At 38.2% G+C, this 17049-nt stretch overlaps 1 protein-coding gene and 1 long non-coding RNA gene across 2 annotated transcripts; both read left to right on the forward strand.

The window, feature by feature from the left end:
- Positions 1 to 507: 507 nt before the first annotated feature.
- LOC105923220 (deoxynucleoside triphosphate triphosphohydrolase SAMHD1) lies at positions 508 to 9296 on the forward strand. Its single transcript, XM_036139544.1, has 12 exons — positions 508 to 531; positions 908 to 1068; positions 1191 to 1303; positions 4385 to 4440; positions 5215 to 5327; positions 5798 to 5944; positions 6041 to 6149; positions 6250 to 6341; positions 6451 to 6581; positions 8585 to 8715; positions 8977 to 9061; positions 9169 to 9296. Exons 1-12 carry the CDS (start codon positions 508 to 510, stop codon positions 9294 to 9296), a joined length of 1290 nt encoding a protein of 429 aa, XP_035995437.1.
- A 3185-nt stretch (positions 9297 to 12481) lies between these two features.
- Positions 12482 to 14589, forward strand: LOC118563587. The gene is made up of 3 exons (XR_004931284.1): positions 12482 to 12536; positions 14228 to 14332; positions 14477 to 14589. It is a non-coding gene; the product is annotated as an uncharacterized LOC118563587 (long non-coding RNA).
- Positions 14590 to 17049: the final 2460 nt, after the last annotated feature.

Genomic DNA, 17049 nt, shown 5'->3' on the forward strand with positions numbered 1-17049 from the left:
AGCAAGTCTGCTATACGTTGTTGAATATACAAAGTGTAAACATTTAAAATTTCTCATTATTTAAATATTATATAACAACTCAAAGAGCCTAACGACAATGATTGGTTGGAAGGCGTTTCTTTTACTTATGTGATCTGCCCAGAAAGGGTTGGGTTTCTAGTATAAATTCTCACAGTGACAGATCCAGTAGGTAGGGAACTACTTTGTGAAGCAGAAGCTCCTTAGCTGGTCCTTGAATTCACTTGCAAAGTTCCTAAAGAATAGCATAGTGTATGTTTGTTGTTTTTTCCTAAATAATATGAGGAGTAATATGAGGAGGAAGGAATCAGATACTTTCCTTTCTTTGTACTTCTTAAATAAATGTTAATAAGCCTCACAAAGAGGGGTACATTTATTTTGATTCTACACTTTTGAGCAGTATTTTGACTGAAATCTTCTGATTCTACCATTTATAGGTGTGTTGGTGGAACCTGCAGAACCTGGAGAGCATCAAGAAGAATTTGAGAAATGGCAGCTATCGGTGACTATAAGGTGACTTACCTAAAAGCAAAGTTTTAAACTCATACAGATAAAATATGACTGTCTTTAGTAGCATGTAAATAGAAAACACAAACGAGGATTTTAATTCAAGAACAAAAAGCAATCTCTATTTAGATTCTGCAGTTTTTAAAATAAGTTTATATTAAAAACCCTATTAACATTGCTTTCACACATTCCTATTTTATTTGTTTTAAACTCTTGTTTTGTGAGTGTACCAACATTCTGCTTTTAAAAGATTATTACGTTTTCTCTTTAAAGGCTTGATAATGCATGGAAACAGTAAAAAACATTTTTTAACCATTAAAGTTATCAAATGGGATCTTCACTGTTGTCCTTGTTGATTTCCACCTTTTCTCGTTTTATTCAGGTGTTTAATGATCCCATCCATGGCCTTGTGAAGCTGCATCCATTGCTCGTCAAGATCATCGGCACACCTCAGTTTCAGCGCCTTCGAAACATCAAGCAGCTTGGAGGGACTTCTTATGTTTACCCTGGAGCAACCCACAGCCGCTTTGAACACAGCATTGGGTAAAATATATATTTATACATTATGATTTATACCTCAAATGTTGTAACATTAGTTCCACCAAACAGTAATTTATTATCATTGTGTAACAATATGAAGTTATCTTGATTTTGGGATTATAAAGGGTTGCTTATTTGGCTGGAGAACTTGTTCAGGCTCTGAACAACCAGCCAGGACTCAACATCACTCCTGCTGAAAAACTATGTGTGCAGATTGCTGGACTCTGCCATGACCTGGGTGAGTTATGCCTACACAAAATGCTGAACAATACGTCTCAGAGGTCAAGCAGATGTTGTTAACACAGATTTTTACTTCTATAATGAAGAAATAAAGCCGCTTTTTTTCAAAGCCAGAAGAGAAAGATTTTTCATTACATGATGCAGAAGCTGCTCTTCTTTTATATTTGTATATTCAAAATGTTAGTTTTAGAAGTAACCTCTAAATTGTGAAATGAAACACAGTAAAATAAACACTAAAAAGCTGATATTTACCCAAATTCTTTTATTTTTTCTGTCAAATTTCTTTGCCACAAATATGTCTCTAAAGTAATAATTTATTCAATTTCCGTTTTAGAGAAATCCAACTAACAACAGATTTGAAACTGTTTACTTTTACGGAAACCTTTTTCCCATATATGGGAATATAAATGATGTAGCTGATGATGGTGGTTCTGGCAAGAATGGTGATCTGGGCAGGCTACTGTATCTGTGCTGAAACCAATTGAAATGGCAGCAAAGATTTGAGATTTTGAGAGTGATAAAATGCCTTGCTGTCCTGTAGTACTCAACCTGTCCTCCCTATTCTCAGCAGCAAGCAAAGGTAGCTTACATAAATACATGTACCTAAAAGAAGAATAAAATCGGTCCAAGGCACAGATGAAAAGGGAATTATATCTTATTATCTAGCGTTAATGCGCCTCCTTTTCTGATACCACCCTTGGCAGATGCTGATACGGTCAATATCAAAAACCTCCACTGACAACTAATAGCCTGTTGCCTGGGTATGCACAAAAAACTTGCTGAGCAACTTCCAACATTGCATGTACAAAAATTTTAAAATATGTGGCAGCCATGCAAACGTTTTTCAATCTACAATAACAAGCCACATGGAACCAAAGTCTGGGGCTTTTAGGTCTATCATGTTTCATTTGCTAGGGGCCATTAAAGCATGTGTTGTGAGGAAAACTGCAGTACAACTCTAGCCCAGCAGGTGGTGGCAAGAAGATACCGATCTAACAGACAAAGGTAGAGAAGTTGCATCCATGTCCTGCCATTCATGCTGCAACTCATCCGGTCTCTGGAGAAACAGGAGGGATAACGTGCTACTACCCGATCTTGATCCGTCAGCTCCTTTTCGCATTCACAAACAGAATAACTTACGGGAAGTTATTATTTTTTCTTCTTTTATTTTATTTATGGTGAGATGTTTCTTCTTGTGTTTTATTTTAATTGTGTGAATATTACATGGTTTAAAGGGAATAACTAAAATACAGAACAAATTGTTAAATCGCATTTCAATGGACACTTTGACTGCTCTGGGCATGCGTATTGATCAAAGCAAAAAATGTAATTAATTTTAATACACATCAAGATCAATACAGATCAAGTAGTGACACACGCAACTGATGGCGTTACATCTCCGTAGCCCGGCCCTACTCTATTTCGCAGTGCCTGGCTCCGTGCTTTTCTACTCTTGTCGGTATAAATAAGTAAATAAATAAATTTTTGCCTGTGCTGAGTGGGTAGTGCAGTGGAGTGTGTGTGTGTGTGTGTGTGTGGGGGGGGGGGGGGGGGGCAGAAACGTAGGGGAGACAAGACAGCTCTGAATGTTAACATCATTTGACAAACTTTAGAGTTTTATGAGTATAATTTTTCCTCAGCCATGTCGATAACAAGAAGGATGATTTTTTTTTAGTAAAGTATCGCAGACTTTTGGTCTCAGCAAAATTCTTTTTATAGGTTATAGGAAATACAGGCAGGTCTCCTCTGCTTGCTCTGCCACTGAAAGAGGAAAGCAGCCTGCTCCACACACATGCACACGCACACACACACACACACACACACACACACACACACACACACACACACACACACACACACACACGTCCTGCCAAGATTTTCACATTTGATATCTGGTATGTGCAGATTTTCCGCACAATCGTAATAATGTGGCGGACCACTGGGGAGCTTCACTCACACCCAGATGATGGGATGTTTTGATTCTAAAAAATTGTGTTTTGTTGGTGCTTATTATCACAATGTATACCGTTACTCACTGTAGTTGGAGTCGATTACAGGAGGTGACAAACTTAGCTCTTAGCTTTTCACCCGCACTGAACAGATCCATTCGGCGGGAAATCAGACTGTCTGGTCGACTAAATGCAGCAGCAGCAGAGGTTTCCCCCTGCAGTTTCCCCGGCGAGACTAGCCCATCAGTGGGTCTCTGCTGTCCCGATAAGTCTAAGCAGAATTAAAATTGTTCATAATCCTGATAAACTGACTGCACAGATTAAGTTTGGAGGTGTACTTTGTCGCCCAAAAATATTTTTCTGATAAATTAAGTGTGTAAAATCAATAGGGTTGTAAACTAGACATCTCTTTACTATTCCTTACTCTCCCTTGTGGCAGAATGTTTTACCCTTGAGCAAAACCCCAGGCTTGTTGAAAAATCCTACGCACAGAGGAGGGTTTTTTTCTTGCTGGAAGACATTAATCATGAAGAATACGGAGGAGTGTGTTTTCAGAGATCCTACTGATCTGCCAGCACATAATGATGAGTATCTTACTAGCAGGTTTAGGTTGGCCAGCGCAATTATTTTTATAACAGGTCCCAGTATTACTGAGGAAAACCGTGAGGATAGGACTATACTACTATAATAATTATATTTATTCTCATTATAATAGTTGTGTTGGGAGGAAATTAAGATTAGGCTCCACGAGACATAACTAAATAGAGGTATGCAGACAGTCTGCCAGCATTGTTGCCATGGTTATTTGTACACAAGGTGGGTTCCTTCCAGATATTTTTACTCATTTGTATTTATTTATGGTTGGGAACAGGGCAGCCCAGGATTCATGTGAACTGGCACGTTAGTTCAAGATTTATCAGGACAACATCTGTGGTAACGCATCTAGGTTTCATACAAATTAATTTATTTTGTGCTCTGCAAGGTTTAGGATTTCTCCCTACTCCTAACCATTAGTACGAAAGCTGTGCACCTCTTTGTGTACGAGGCCCCAGACTGGAATCATTTAAAATGTTTATTATTATTATCTTGGAGCAAAATATAAATCAATTGTGACTGTTCTACCTTATCAGGACACGGACCATTTTCTCATCTGTACGAGGAGATGTTTGAACGTAATGAATGGACAGTAAGAATTGTTTTTGATTTTTCTCAGCAACATGCACTCTTGTCTGCAGATGGGTATTCACAGAATGATATATATTTTTTTACATCCTTTACTTAATAGAAGCTTAAAACTGTTTATAAGTCATAAAAAACTATATGTACTCATAGAAGGTGCAAAAAGGTAGCTATGGTTTACAACATACCAGCCTAGGTCTACAAGTATAGTAAAATCAAGGTTATTTATATAGCACATTACAACACAACTAAAGCTGAATACACACACACAATATACAGACGGGTGCACACACACACACACACACACACACACACCAATATACTGATACACATACTGTATACACTTTTCACTGAAACCTTTTACCACAAGTAAATATCAAGAGTGGGTATCAAGGGGCCTTCATATGGGCAGTGAGCTTTGTTTCTTTACTTTGGTCAGATCAGGTAACAGCTTATCTTTCTACGTAATTCAGATCATCTAATAGAACACACCATCAAGCAAACTGATCTCACCACACATTTAAGTTAGTGCTTTAAGAAAATTGATCTGATGATAAGGTATAATGAGAATTTACTGAATGAAAGCTAAAGAAAACCAATAATTAGCAAACAAGGTGGTTACAAGATATAAGCACAAATCTGCTGTTTTCCAAACACGATTAGAATTTACTAGGATGTCCTGCTTATTCTGATTGAATATGAATTCATTAATAACTTTACTTTCATTTTTAATGCATGTTTGTCCTTGTTCTTATAACAAGTTATTTTGTGCATCTTGTAGCATGAGATGGCATCTGTAGACATGTTTGACCACCTGGTGGAAGAAAATAACTTGATGGACAACATGACGAACGCAGGCCTAAATCTGGCCCTGGACCTGGACTTTATAAGGGAGCTGATCAATCCAGTACATTACAATAACAGAGACGAGGTACCAATCTATTCTGCTAAAATCTATCTATAGAATTGGGTTTGATAGGATCATAAATGTAACAAAGTAACACAATCTACTAACCTTTCTGTGGTATTCACAGCAACTCTATCACCAATATACAGTAATGCAGTTTTATTAGACGGCAGCAAGATATTGTGGTGGGAAGTTTTAATCATGAGGTATTTATATTGAAAAGGAAAGTAATGATAATTAAACTCAGTCTAAGAAGAGTTTCTTCCACAGTAAAATTCCATAAAATTTTAGAACATAGCTTTTAGAAAAACAGAACTAAACCTTTTGTGAATTTCTGCAGTGAAAACACCTGATTTGTTACTAGAAACCTGATACTAGAAACGTATAATATAAAATTTGTGTTATTAATAACGCATAATGGTTTGCAGTTTTAGTATGGTAAAAATGTTGAGCAAAGACTTTGTCTTGTTAAACTAATTTTAACAATTTTACCACCTCCACAGTGGCTTTTAAATGGTCGCCCCGAGGACAGGTCCTTCCTCTATGAAATCGTGGCCAACAAAAGGAACGGAATCGATGTGGATAAGTGGGATTATTTTGCCAGGTGGAGCTTAGTTTTGATAAATTTCATATTAATTTTAATTTGTTTAATTTCATATTTTAATTAGTCCTTTTACTTATTTCCTCTGTCATACCTCAGAGACTGCCATTATTTGGGTATGAAGAACAGCTTTGACTATCAGCGTTTGATATTGTCTGCCAGGGTGTGTGCGTGGGACAATAGGAATGAGATCTGTTTCAGAGACAAGGTTTGATTTGGTTACTTCCTTTTCCCTTTTTGTGAGTTTAGACAACTTTGTGCACTTTTGAAATTGCTTCCCAGATTTAATGTTACTTTCACTTTTACAGGAAGTGTTCAATCTGTACGACATGTTCTACACGAGGTTCTCTCTGCACAAAAGAGCCTACAAGCACAAAGTGGCAAAAGCCATAGGGCTGATGTAAGTCACTCATCACACTGCAGCAGCCGCAGTTTATGCTTTATATAGTATATGAGATATTGTGGTTGGATGATCAAAAAAATTATTAAACTGGTCTTTGTTTTTCTAGGATCATACATGCCTTTAGGATTGCAAATGAACACATTCAGATCAGAGGCTCTGTCAACGATGATGGTGAAGTGCAAATCTTCAATCTGAACACAGCTAGAGATGACATGGAGGCTTACACCAAGCTGACAGGTTGGTAATAATCAGGACATTTAAATGACTTTAGAAAAAATGTTTTCGTTAATATAATTTGACATAAAGCACGTGTAAATGTGTTACTTTGAATAAAAGTGTACTAAGTCAAATCCAGAGAGGGTAACATAGTTTGCAGTAAAACTACTGTTTAATGTACAAATACTTGTCAGGGTTTCCTCTAGAATTTTGTAAACCTTTGTGGTTCTCAAAATCCTTTTAACAATTTCATTGTATTATGATTTCAATATTTTTTTACATCTTAATTTTTGTAGTCAAATTTTGTACATCCTAAATCTTTTATAATACTTAAAATTGTGATTTGATCAGTTTTTTCAAGAGTGGGACTTTAGAGGGACTTCTTGCAGATAGCTTGGCATTTTCTAACAGTCACCATGTTCACAAGTAACTCTAAATGATCCTTGATTGCTCCAGAGCTTTGCAATGCCCATTTGGCCATTAATTGGTGTATCTTAATTGTAGCTTCCTGTTTACTTGGTGGTTCTGGGTTCCATTTCAAAGCATTGTCAATAATTTTAGCTGGGGAGCTAAAAAGAGTCTAGGAGTCGTTTTCTGCTCTCTTTCAAAGGTTTGACATTGTGTCAGCTTTTAAAAATAAATAACAAAAATCCACACAAACTATTTTCTCACACTTTGAACAACAGCACTGCCATTATTTTTAACACCACCCTTTGAATTAAATAGTCAATAACACAGCAATATGTATGTCAAGACAAATGCTTTTATTTTGCTCTACTACACTTCCTAGTGAATTAATTATACTTTCCATCTATCCAGCTATACATCCATCTTTTATATTTATATATATATATATATATATATATTAGGGCTGGGCAACGATTAAAATATTTAATCGCGATTAATCGCACTGATTAATCGCGATTAATCGCGATTAATCGCGATTAATCGCATTGTATTTACAAACTCCAAGAATGAATTCAAAAGTAGTGTAAAGAGCACTTTTATTTTAATGTTCTGCTGCCATATGAACAAAAGTGTTGTAACATTTGTAGCACTTATCAGTAACACATATTTAGTGTAAAGCTCAACTTAAACATGTAAAACAAAAAATAGCAATAATAATAAATTAAAGCTTATTGCCACTGACAGGGAATTCTCTTTATGGGGAAAAAAATCTACCAAAAACAGGCAATTTCTGAGGTAACAGCAGGGAGCAGCATTACCATTTTATGTTCAATACCAAAGTTTAACTTGGCAGTGGTTCCAACTAACTTGTTTCTGTCATATTCCATGCTGGAAGAACTTTAAACTGAAATGCTTGCTAACTCGATATGCTTGCGTTGCTTGCGTTTATTTGACGTTGACACGCGGTTTTTTGTTGTTGCTTTCTCGCGCGCATATAGTGAATGGCAGGGGGAAAACAGGCAAAAATACATGGATACTTTGAAACGAGAAGCGACTTCACCGACGGCGTCTAAGCAGCCCCCCCCCCCCCCCGCTCCGCACAAAACTTGTTCCGGCCGCCAACTCACCGCCTCGCCCCGCCTAAGCTCGCTCGCGGTACCTGCGGGAAACACCGCCTTCCGCATGTCAGCTTTGTTTTTTTCCGGCCAGCACCTTTCTTCCTCTTTGAATCCGAGGTTTGGCTGACAGCGAGGTTATTGGCGCATTATCGCCACCTACTGTTCTGATTCAAACCCCTACACCGCAGCAACAGACCTTCACAAAATAAAAGCATGTGACCAACATGCGTTAATGCGCGTTAAAGAAAATATCGCCGTTAATAGTCTAATGAGTTAACGCGAAATTAACGCGTTAACTTGCCCAGCCCTAATATATATATATATATATATATATATATATATATATAAATTACTTTTTTCACAGGCAATTTAGGACAGTATGAATAAACTACTCTGTGTGAATGAGTTTGCCTTTGTGCTTAAGTGACTAAATACTTTAAGGATTTTCTGTTCTTGATTTCACTTTGTTCTCTTCCTGGTTTTCTGGTTTCCCTGTAGATGATGTAGTTGAACTGATACGGAACCCTCAAAATGCTAATGCAGCCCTTACGGGGGCAAAGGAACTACTGGACAGAATACATAGCCGCAACCTCTACAAGTGTCTAGGGGAAATTGTGGGGGCAAGAGAGGTAAGCATTTGTTTTGTCTACAAATTCTAAATTCTACAACTAGAAAAAAATAAATTCATGTAAAGATGCATTTTAACATAACATAACATAACATGGTAACAAGATACTTCCTGGTTGCAAACTCGCTTTCTCAAAGACAAATAGACGGATTAAACATGGCTAAAACGTGTGTGGCTTATGGTTGGTCAAATACCAACAAGTATAATGTCTCTTTACACACATTTCCGAACCCAAAAAGTCCCGGTGTTGTGCGAAATTCAGTTCCCCTGTGAAAATCTGCTCCCCTCTGTGTCGGGAGCAGCAGCCAGAGAGGCGGAGTTTCACGGTGCTTCTGATCGGTTTCTCGGTAAAACAACTCATATAATCATGTCAAGATTGTAACAATCAGTTTAATCGGCAGCTGTTGTTTACAAAATTGTAAAATAAAAATAAATAAACGCTGTCTTCATGCAGCTGAAATGTCCATATTCTCTCCTCACTCATCGCGCAGTGAAGCGGAGAAATCTCGCCGTCATCACAGCAGCCTGCTGAGAAGCGACATGCTCTCTACACTACCTCTCTGCACGGCGCTGCTGTGCTGAGAGGTTGTGAGCGGCATGGGAGAATATAGGCCCGTTTACACTACACTTTTTTAACCGAGCCGAGACCAGTCCGAGCTCGGTAACCGAGATAACTCTTGTGTGTAAATGGTCAGCAGACTGAACCAGACCTCGCTAACGATAACCGGACCGCGCTAACTGCAGACCAGTTCATCAGTAGGTCTCGGACTGGTTTTTTTTATCCCGGTTCCCTGAGAACGAGGAGTGCATGAGCAGACCGCGTCATGCCCTTACAGTCAGCTGACTGTCTGCGGGTTTCCCGGCGTGTCTGGCTGCACGTCCCGATTCACACTCCATTCAGACAAATTTCAGACATTCATAATAATACTAGCTTCCTTACCGTGCCACACGGTTTCCAGAGATGATTCTGCTTATGAACCTCAGCGTCTGTTGTTGTTTCCCGCGTCTGTAAATCCTTATTAGACGTTAATTTGTCTTATCCACGTCCCAAAAGCCGAATCTGTCTAACGATAACATCCTGAATGTGACGGGTGCCGCCATTTTGATTTGCTCGGTCCCGCTTTCAATCCCAGAGAGCGGTAGTAACGCAGATCGCCACTAGGAGGCGAGGAGCAACCAAGGAACCATAACCGAGATAACTCCTGTGTGTGTAAACGGCAGCATTTATCTCAGTTAACTGGACCAAGCTAGGACCGGTCTCGGCATGGCTCGGTTTTTAGGTGTAGTGTAAACGGGCCTTAAGAGTGCCACGGCGCAACAGATAAATGCGCGTCCGCTCTCAGAGCGCTCACGTCTAGATTATTTAGTAAAATTCCGGGAACACATACTGCTGAAATTAATGCTATGGTTTGTGCTAAATGTACATCTTTTTTTTAATGTGCTGTTTTGGCGGATTTCAGCCGTCATAAACGATGCCAGACAATCGAGTTTCAACGAGTTGTTTCCGTGTTTACATCCGAACGGTCAGCCGTGACCGCGATTATGAGCACCGATTCCAATTATACATTAGCAAACCATTCCGTTTATTCTCCTAAAATGTTTTTCTCAGACTTACCCGAGTCGTAACAGACGCTTGCGCTGTCTTTCGTGCTAAAATCATCACTTTGTGAATTGCCATCTGAACTTCTTGTGGTGTACTTCATTGGGCAACGCCCACAAACGACATCATCGACCCAAAGTGTGGATTTTCAGCCTAGCGGTCGCCGAGGGACAATTTTAAGTCCTTAAAAAACTTTTAACGGCGCAATCACGATCTTAATGCTACATTTTTTTGAAAATATGTTCACTAAAACATGTATTTCCGAGTTGGTCGATCTCAGAATCAAGAAGCACTTTAATGCTGGTGAAGCTGATATTCAGCTGAACACAGAGTTACGTTTAAAAGGTTTATTATGAAGATGAGTAGTGACAGGTGAGGCAGACAAACAGAACCAGACTGGCAGATGAATCTTGGCAGAAAGCGCAGGCAGGCAACGATGAGCAGGAGACCAGAGAATGCAGGTAGTGACAGAGCAGAACGGGCAGAGCAAGCGGCTGGAACTCACGGGAAAACAGGCAGAACTGCAGCACGCAGACACAGGAGACCTTAACAGAAGAGTCCAGCTGGCTGAGCACACATGAACTGGTAGAGCAAGGGCACATCAAACTGGGTAAATGTAGGCTGGAGAACAGGTGACCAGAGTTTACAAATTAGTGCAGCAGGTGGGTCTGATTAACAGCAAGGTATTGGCTGGAAGGAGACTGAGCTGATTGGAAAGTGGCTGAGAAGTAAAGGCTCATCCAAGAAAAGTCCAAAATAAACAAACAAATAAAAACCTAAACCATGACAGAGCCATAAGGATGAAACCAGCAGAAGATATGTGCTTGGGCGTGTTGTTGTTCTCTCTGGGAGCTGCAGGTCTGTAAAAACTCTGATCAGTCCCTGTCACGGCAGGGACCTGCCCAAACCCCCCGCCCCCTCCTCTGCCCCTCAAGTTCAGGGGATATCCCCTTATCTATTGGTTGTCGCACCTGCCAATCATACTGACCCCTTCATGCAACACCAGTCTACGGGCACATTCTTTCTTAGTTTCCGCTTGCTGGTTCCACATGCACACTTTCAGTGTTAAATTAATTGGTAAAGTTTTACATTTCTTAAATCTTTATTTTTTTTCAAGGAACTTACCATTGTGTGTCTAGAACTTTGGAGTTGTAATGAGTTCCCTTACAATTACAGTCAAGTTTAAATACTGTGGTGAGCCATGTGGTTAAGACCAACTGAAGATACGTGCTTGGCGTGTTTGTATTTCAGCTGTTGCTCAAGAAATAGCTGCTAGAAGCAAGATTTTATGCTGTGAAAAAGTGCAGGTTCTCACTAAACAGAACAGAATCATGGTGCAGAACTGCATCTATCTAACTTTGCCCCACTAAACAGAAAAGGTCTCACGATAACCCAACCCTCAGAACACTACAATTTCTGTCAGGAGCACCCTTTGGGTCACTACAATATAAAAGTAGACTTTCTCTTTTTGGGATCCAGTTGCGACCGGGAATTAAAAAAAAGAAATTACAAAAGAAAAATATGATTAGAGACCATTTAGAGACCACCAGGAAGAACGAAAACTTCACCACACATATACAAGCATGTATCTGACAGTGTTAAAATATGACTTGCAAAAAAGATGTCAAATAAACCCAGAATGGAATAGGAATGCCAAAAATCAAATGTCAGACATATTTTATGAGAGAACAAAAGTGATAATTACTTTTTATTACATCATTTATGTTCACTGTGTCTACATTTTTTTCACCTCCCACTTTGATGGTGGCGGCGCCCGAGGGTCTCCTAATGACAAGCCAACACTGCTGGGCTCTCTGTTTAATTTTGACGGCAGATTAGTTTAAAAAAATTTGAAACTATGAATGTAGGAAAATTAACAGTTGCATTGCCAGAATTTTCTATTGCCTCAGTATCAGTACCTGAGACAGATTAAACAGTTGTGAAGCTGATTTGTTGCTAAAAATCATTATAAAATTAACTATATTAAAATATTGGCAATATTAAAGTTTGTTTGATCAAACAAGAATTTTGTAACAGATATATTTTTGGGTACATTTAAGATGATTGTGCCTCAATGTTGCTGGTGTCAAGATGGAGAAATCTGCTCCCTGATATCAGACCACATGTTGAATCTTCCACTTCTTTCTCAATAGGAGGAAGTCAGCCGTCAATGGTTGGCTCGAATCCCACAGGGATGGAATCCAGAGGACTTTTTGGTTGATGTAAGCTTTTGGCCACTAACTTATATCTCTATAACTTGACTCTCTCGCTTGATGGATGTAGTTCCACAGAGCTTCACACGGCTCCACACATCCATCAGGAATCGCTGCCATGGGGAGGTATTTCAAAACCTCATAAAATGGACGAGCCAATCAGGATCACTTGGCGGGACTTTCATAGATGTGACAAATCAGAGAAGCGATTGTTTGTTTCAGACAACAATGACAGCTCATAGCGAGGAAGCAAGTGGTAACATTGATGCAGCTATCGCAGCATGGGGTTTCATGCCATTGCTATGCTGATGACACTCAGCTCTACCTCAGGACAACCCCAACATCCTCTGCTCCTCTGCCATCATCAACTCTGACCACCTGCCTGGAGGAGGTAAAGGCGTGGATGAAGCAAAACTTCCTTCAGCTAAACAGCTCCAAGACTGAAGCCATCTTAGTCGGCACTCCACACCAGGTTAGGTCATCTGACATCACCATCTCTGGACAAACTCTTCCCCTTTCAACATCTGCCACTAACCTGGGTGTTAAAATGGACTCGCATTTGACCTTTGAGTCTCACATCAAACACCTCTGCAAGACCTCCTTCTTACACCTCAGAAATATCGCTAAACTTCGTCCCACACTCACTCCGGCAAATGCAGAAAAGCTTGTCCACGCTTTTGTCTCCTCCAGGCTGGACTGCTGCAATGCGCTCCTCATCGGGATCCCTGGGAAAAGCCTTCAGAAGCTGCAATATATACAAAACAGCGCTGCTCGGATCCTGATGAGGGTGCGCAAACATTACCATATCACTCCCATCCTCAAATCACTTCACTGGCTTCCTGTCACACTCAGAATTGAGTACAAGGTCTCCCTCCTTACCCACCAGTGCATCCATGGTGATGCCCCATCATATCTTAAGGAACTTCTCACCCCACAGACCTCAACACGCAACCTCCGATCTACCACAACATATCTGTTGAAACTACCAAAGACGAGGCTCCATACAATGGGAGATCCGGCCTTCTGTTCGGCTGCTCCCAGGCTGTGGAACGCTCTCCCTGGCCACCTGAGGACCCCGCAGACTGTGGATGCTTTTAAACGTGGCCTTAAAACCCACCTGTTTAGGAGAGCTTTTAATTAAACTCTTTCTTTTGCTTCATTTTTTTTTTTTTAGCACTTACCCGTTTTACTATGTAGCACTTTGGGATTTTTTTTAAATATAAAGTGCATTACAAGTCCAAAGTATTATTATTATTATTATTATTTCATCTGTGTTGTCCAATCTACCAAATATTAATTGATTAAAAGAACAACAAAGAACAGCTTTGAAGGCTTTTGTTAGTGGAAACAATGTTTTGCCCTTCTCCCAACCGGGTTTGGCAAGAAGTTGTAGCACATCAGTAAAGATGACAGACAAGTGGTTTATCCAGTCATATGCATGGATTTTTGATAAGGCCCCTCTTTCTGAAATACATCTCCAGTGGAGCAATCTCAGATGCATGTGTGGAGCTCTGCAGAACGAAATCCATCTGCCAAGAGTCAGGTTAATATCTCTATGCAAGACATTTTAAAAATGGGAAGAAGATAATTTGTTTAAGAAAACACAATTTGCTTCCCTATTTGTAATTCAGTCTGAGGTACTGTCTTGCTTTTTGTGTATTCCATTACATTCGTTGATCTAAATTAGATTTTTATTATAGGTAATTAAACTAAACTATGGGAATGGGGAAGAGGACCCAATACAGAATGTGCGTTTCTACAGAAAGGAAAATCCAAGTGAAGCCATCCAATTGAACAGAGAGGAAGTAAGAATGAAACAACATTGCAAAATTCAAATCTTTTTTAATTTTTAGATACTGAATCTGTTTTTGTTGTTTGTATTACTTCATAATTTTAATTGAAATGTTTAGATTTTTTTTATTAGAACTGCTTGTTTTCATTGGTTTTAGGTCTCTCGCCTTCTTCCCGAAACATTTGCTGAGCAAACGGTCGTAATCTACTACAAGGGGACAGAAAATCAGACTCTGGATGCTGCAACGGAGCTTTATAGACAATGGAGGAATGAAAGGTAATGAATTTTAAACCAAACTCATCAGCCAGTTATTTCTTTAGGCTGCATTTGACAGCAACAGATGGTGAACATTTGCTATTTTAAGGCAGCCATGATCAAATTCCTACTTATATTTTACTTGTGTTTATTGTGTGATTGGAGTTGTTAGATAAATTTGCAGACCCCAGAATTTTGTCTATCTTAATTTTAAAATTTAAAGTTTAATTTATATACACAACACTGTAAAGACAGCTTCAGCTGTAGCTCAATTAAAAAAAAAACATGGATATTATATAATGTCTTTAAGATATTTATTAGCTAATGCATACTACTTTGAACTATGACAGCTGCATGAGACTTCAACAAAGGGTGACATTGTGTCAGTAAGTAAAAGCTGTTACATGCCGATAAGGGGGAAGGGGGATTGCAGCCAATAAAAAAAAAATTGGTTGGATTTGTTTAGAACTGTATGATGTAGAAAACAAGCATATTAATAATAAGAAATCATAGTGACAGATATTGATAATTATCAAATATATATTTTAAGTGCAGCCCTTGCCATTTTATGCTATTGCTTAATGACCTATTTTCAGACAAAGAACACTAAATTCAAACACAACCCTTTAGTCAACCAATTTCTTACATGTTCTTTTTTAAAGACTTACAGTTTTGGTAAGTCCTTTAAAAAAGAACACGTGCTCTCTGAACTCTCTGAAGCTTGGTGAAGGAGCGTTCCTGGGTCTGTGTTTGTGATTGGTTGGGAGGATGTAATGACTGTAGTATTAACCTTCATGATAAGCTGGAATGCAAAAAGAAAACTGTTCTTCTATTGAACTTTTTACTGACCACTTTTCTTCTATTGAACCACACGTCTATCAGTCGATATATATTGTTACTGAATTATCATCCAGCGCAAGATGTATTTTAATGTAACTGTAATTTCCCATAGATATCATGTTTATAATCGGTTTCAGGACCAGATAGGACCTGAAACGCATCTTTAAAAAAACAAGTTAAGGTAACAAGAGGCATTAATGGCAAAAATAAAATAAGATCTTAAATTTAATCATCAAGAAATTACTATAAAGAGTTACTGTATTGTTTCTTATGCACACAGAAAGATGAGGTAGTAATAAAGTGTGTTTGGTTTTGAAATAATTGTTTCCAGTGTCCAAACAAAACAATGAGTCAGAATTAACATTTAGTGCAGGGTAAATGTTTGCAATGATGCATTTGTTGTTGTTTTTATCGTGTGTGTTTTAAATTGTTTTAACAAGCATCTGTCTTTTGTGATCTAGAATTGCAGTAAGAAGACTACGATGAAGTCTTCTCCAAAGTCCAGTGGGTGAAATGATTAAGAGGTTTAATGAAATAAACTTGGTATGTATGACCAAACAAAAAAAAAAGTGTTTTTTTTTTTTATCGAAGGGAAATAGAGGTTTTATTGAGCTCTGATGTGATGTAATGTTTTTGAGTTGAGGACGGGTGTTGATCAGTGCAGTTAATTATATATTTAAAAACAGAATGGAATAAAATTTAAATAAGGTTTTATATTTTGATACACTGACTCCTGCCATAAAGATTTTTTATTGAAATACAAGCTTTATATAACATATAAAACCATGTATTTGATCAATTTAATCAGGTCTTATTTTAAAGCCAAGTTTTGCAATTGAAGGAACTAGTAATATTTCTTAAGCTGTTTTTGTTTTTTTGTTGTTTACAGCTTTCAATGTTTAATCCTTGAATATAGAAAGAGCTTAAGTGTTTTAGTTGTTAAGAAATTTTTCAGAGAAAGCTCACCATCCATGCAATTGATTTTTCTTTTGGGTTTAGTTGGAAGAGGTCTCAAATCTGCTTAATTCTGCAAATGTATTTCGGGGTACCATTTTTAAAAAAAAGTCTTCATCAAAGTATAAAGTGGTCTTGATTAATCTCTTGCATGTTTAAATTGTTTTTCAATGTGCTGAAAATGTAAATCTTTACAAAGATTCAAGAAGGTTCTGTTTAAATAAAATTTGGGAAGCAACCCTGTGATTTCTTTCTTTCAACACAGGAGGGCACAATGCTTACATTTTAATTTAAATGACATAAAATAGTTTTTCAGCTACATTTTTCTTCACCATTTGTGACAAGTCATATAGTGCATTTATTTTTACAGTAAAGAGCTATCAGACTATAACTATGCGTACCAGTTTGAATATTAGCTCATATTTAATATCATGGCTTTTGTTGCATAAAGGACACAATCATTAAAAAAAATAATCTGTAAAATCCTTACAGATGGTGAATTTTGAAGAACATAATTTGGGTTGTGTGCCTTGTCAAACAATTTTATTGGAATAGGAACTACATTTCACATATATTTAAGGCAGTTCTCAATTGTACATGTTTGATCAACTAAAATTACAAATATTGTTTACAAACAAAATATAATTATATCTACCTCACACGAGGCCATCCCTGAACTAC

Source organism: Fundulus heteroclitus, chromosome 1, assembly GCF_011125445.2.
Source record: "Fundulus heteroclitus isolate FHET01 chromosome 1, MU-UCD_Fhet_4.1, whole genome shotgun sequence".
Taxonomy (NCBI): Eukaryota; Metazoa; Chordata; class Actinopteri; order Cyprinodontiformes; family Fundulidae; genus Fundulus; species Fundulus heteroclitus.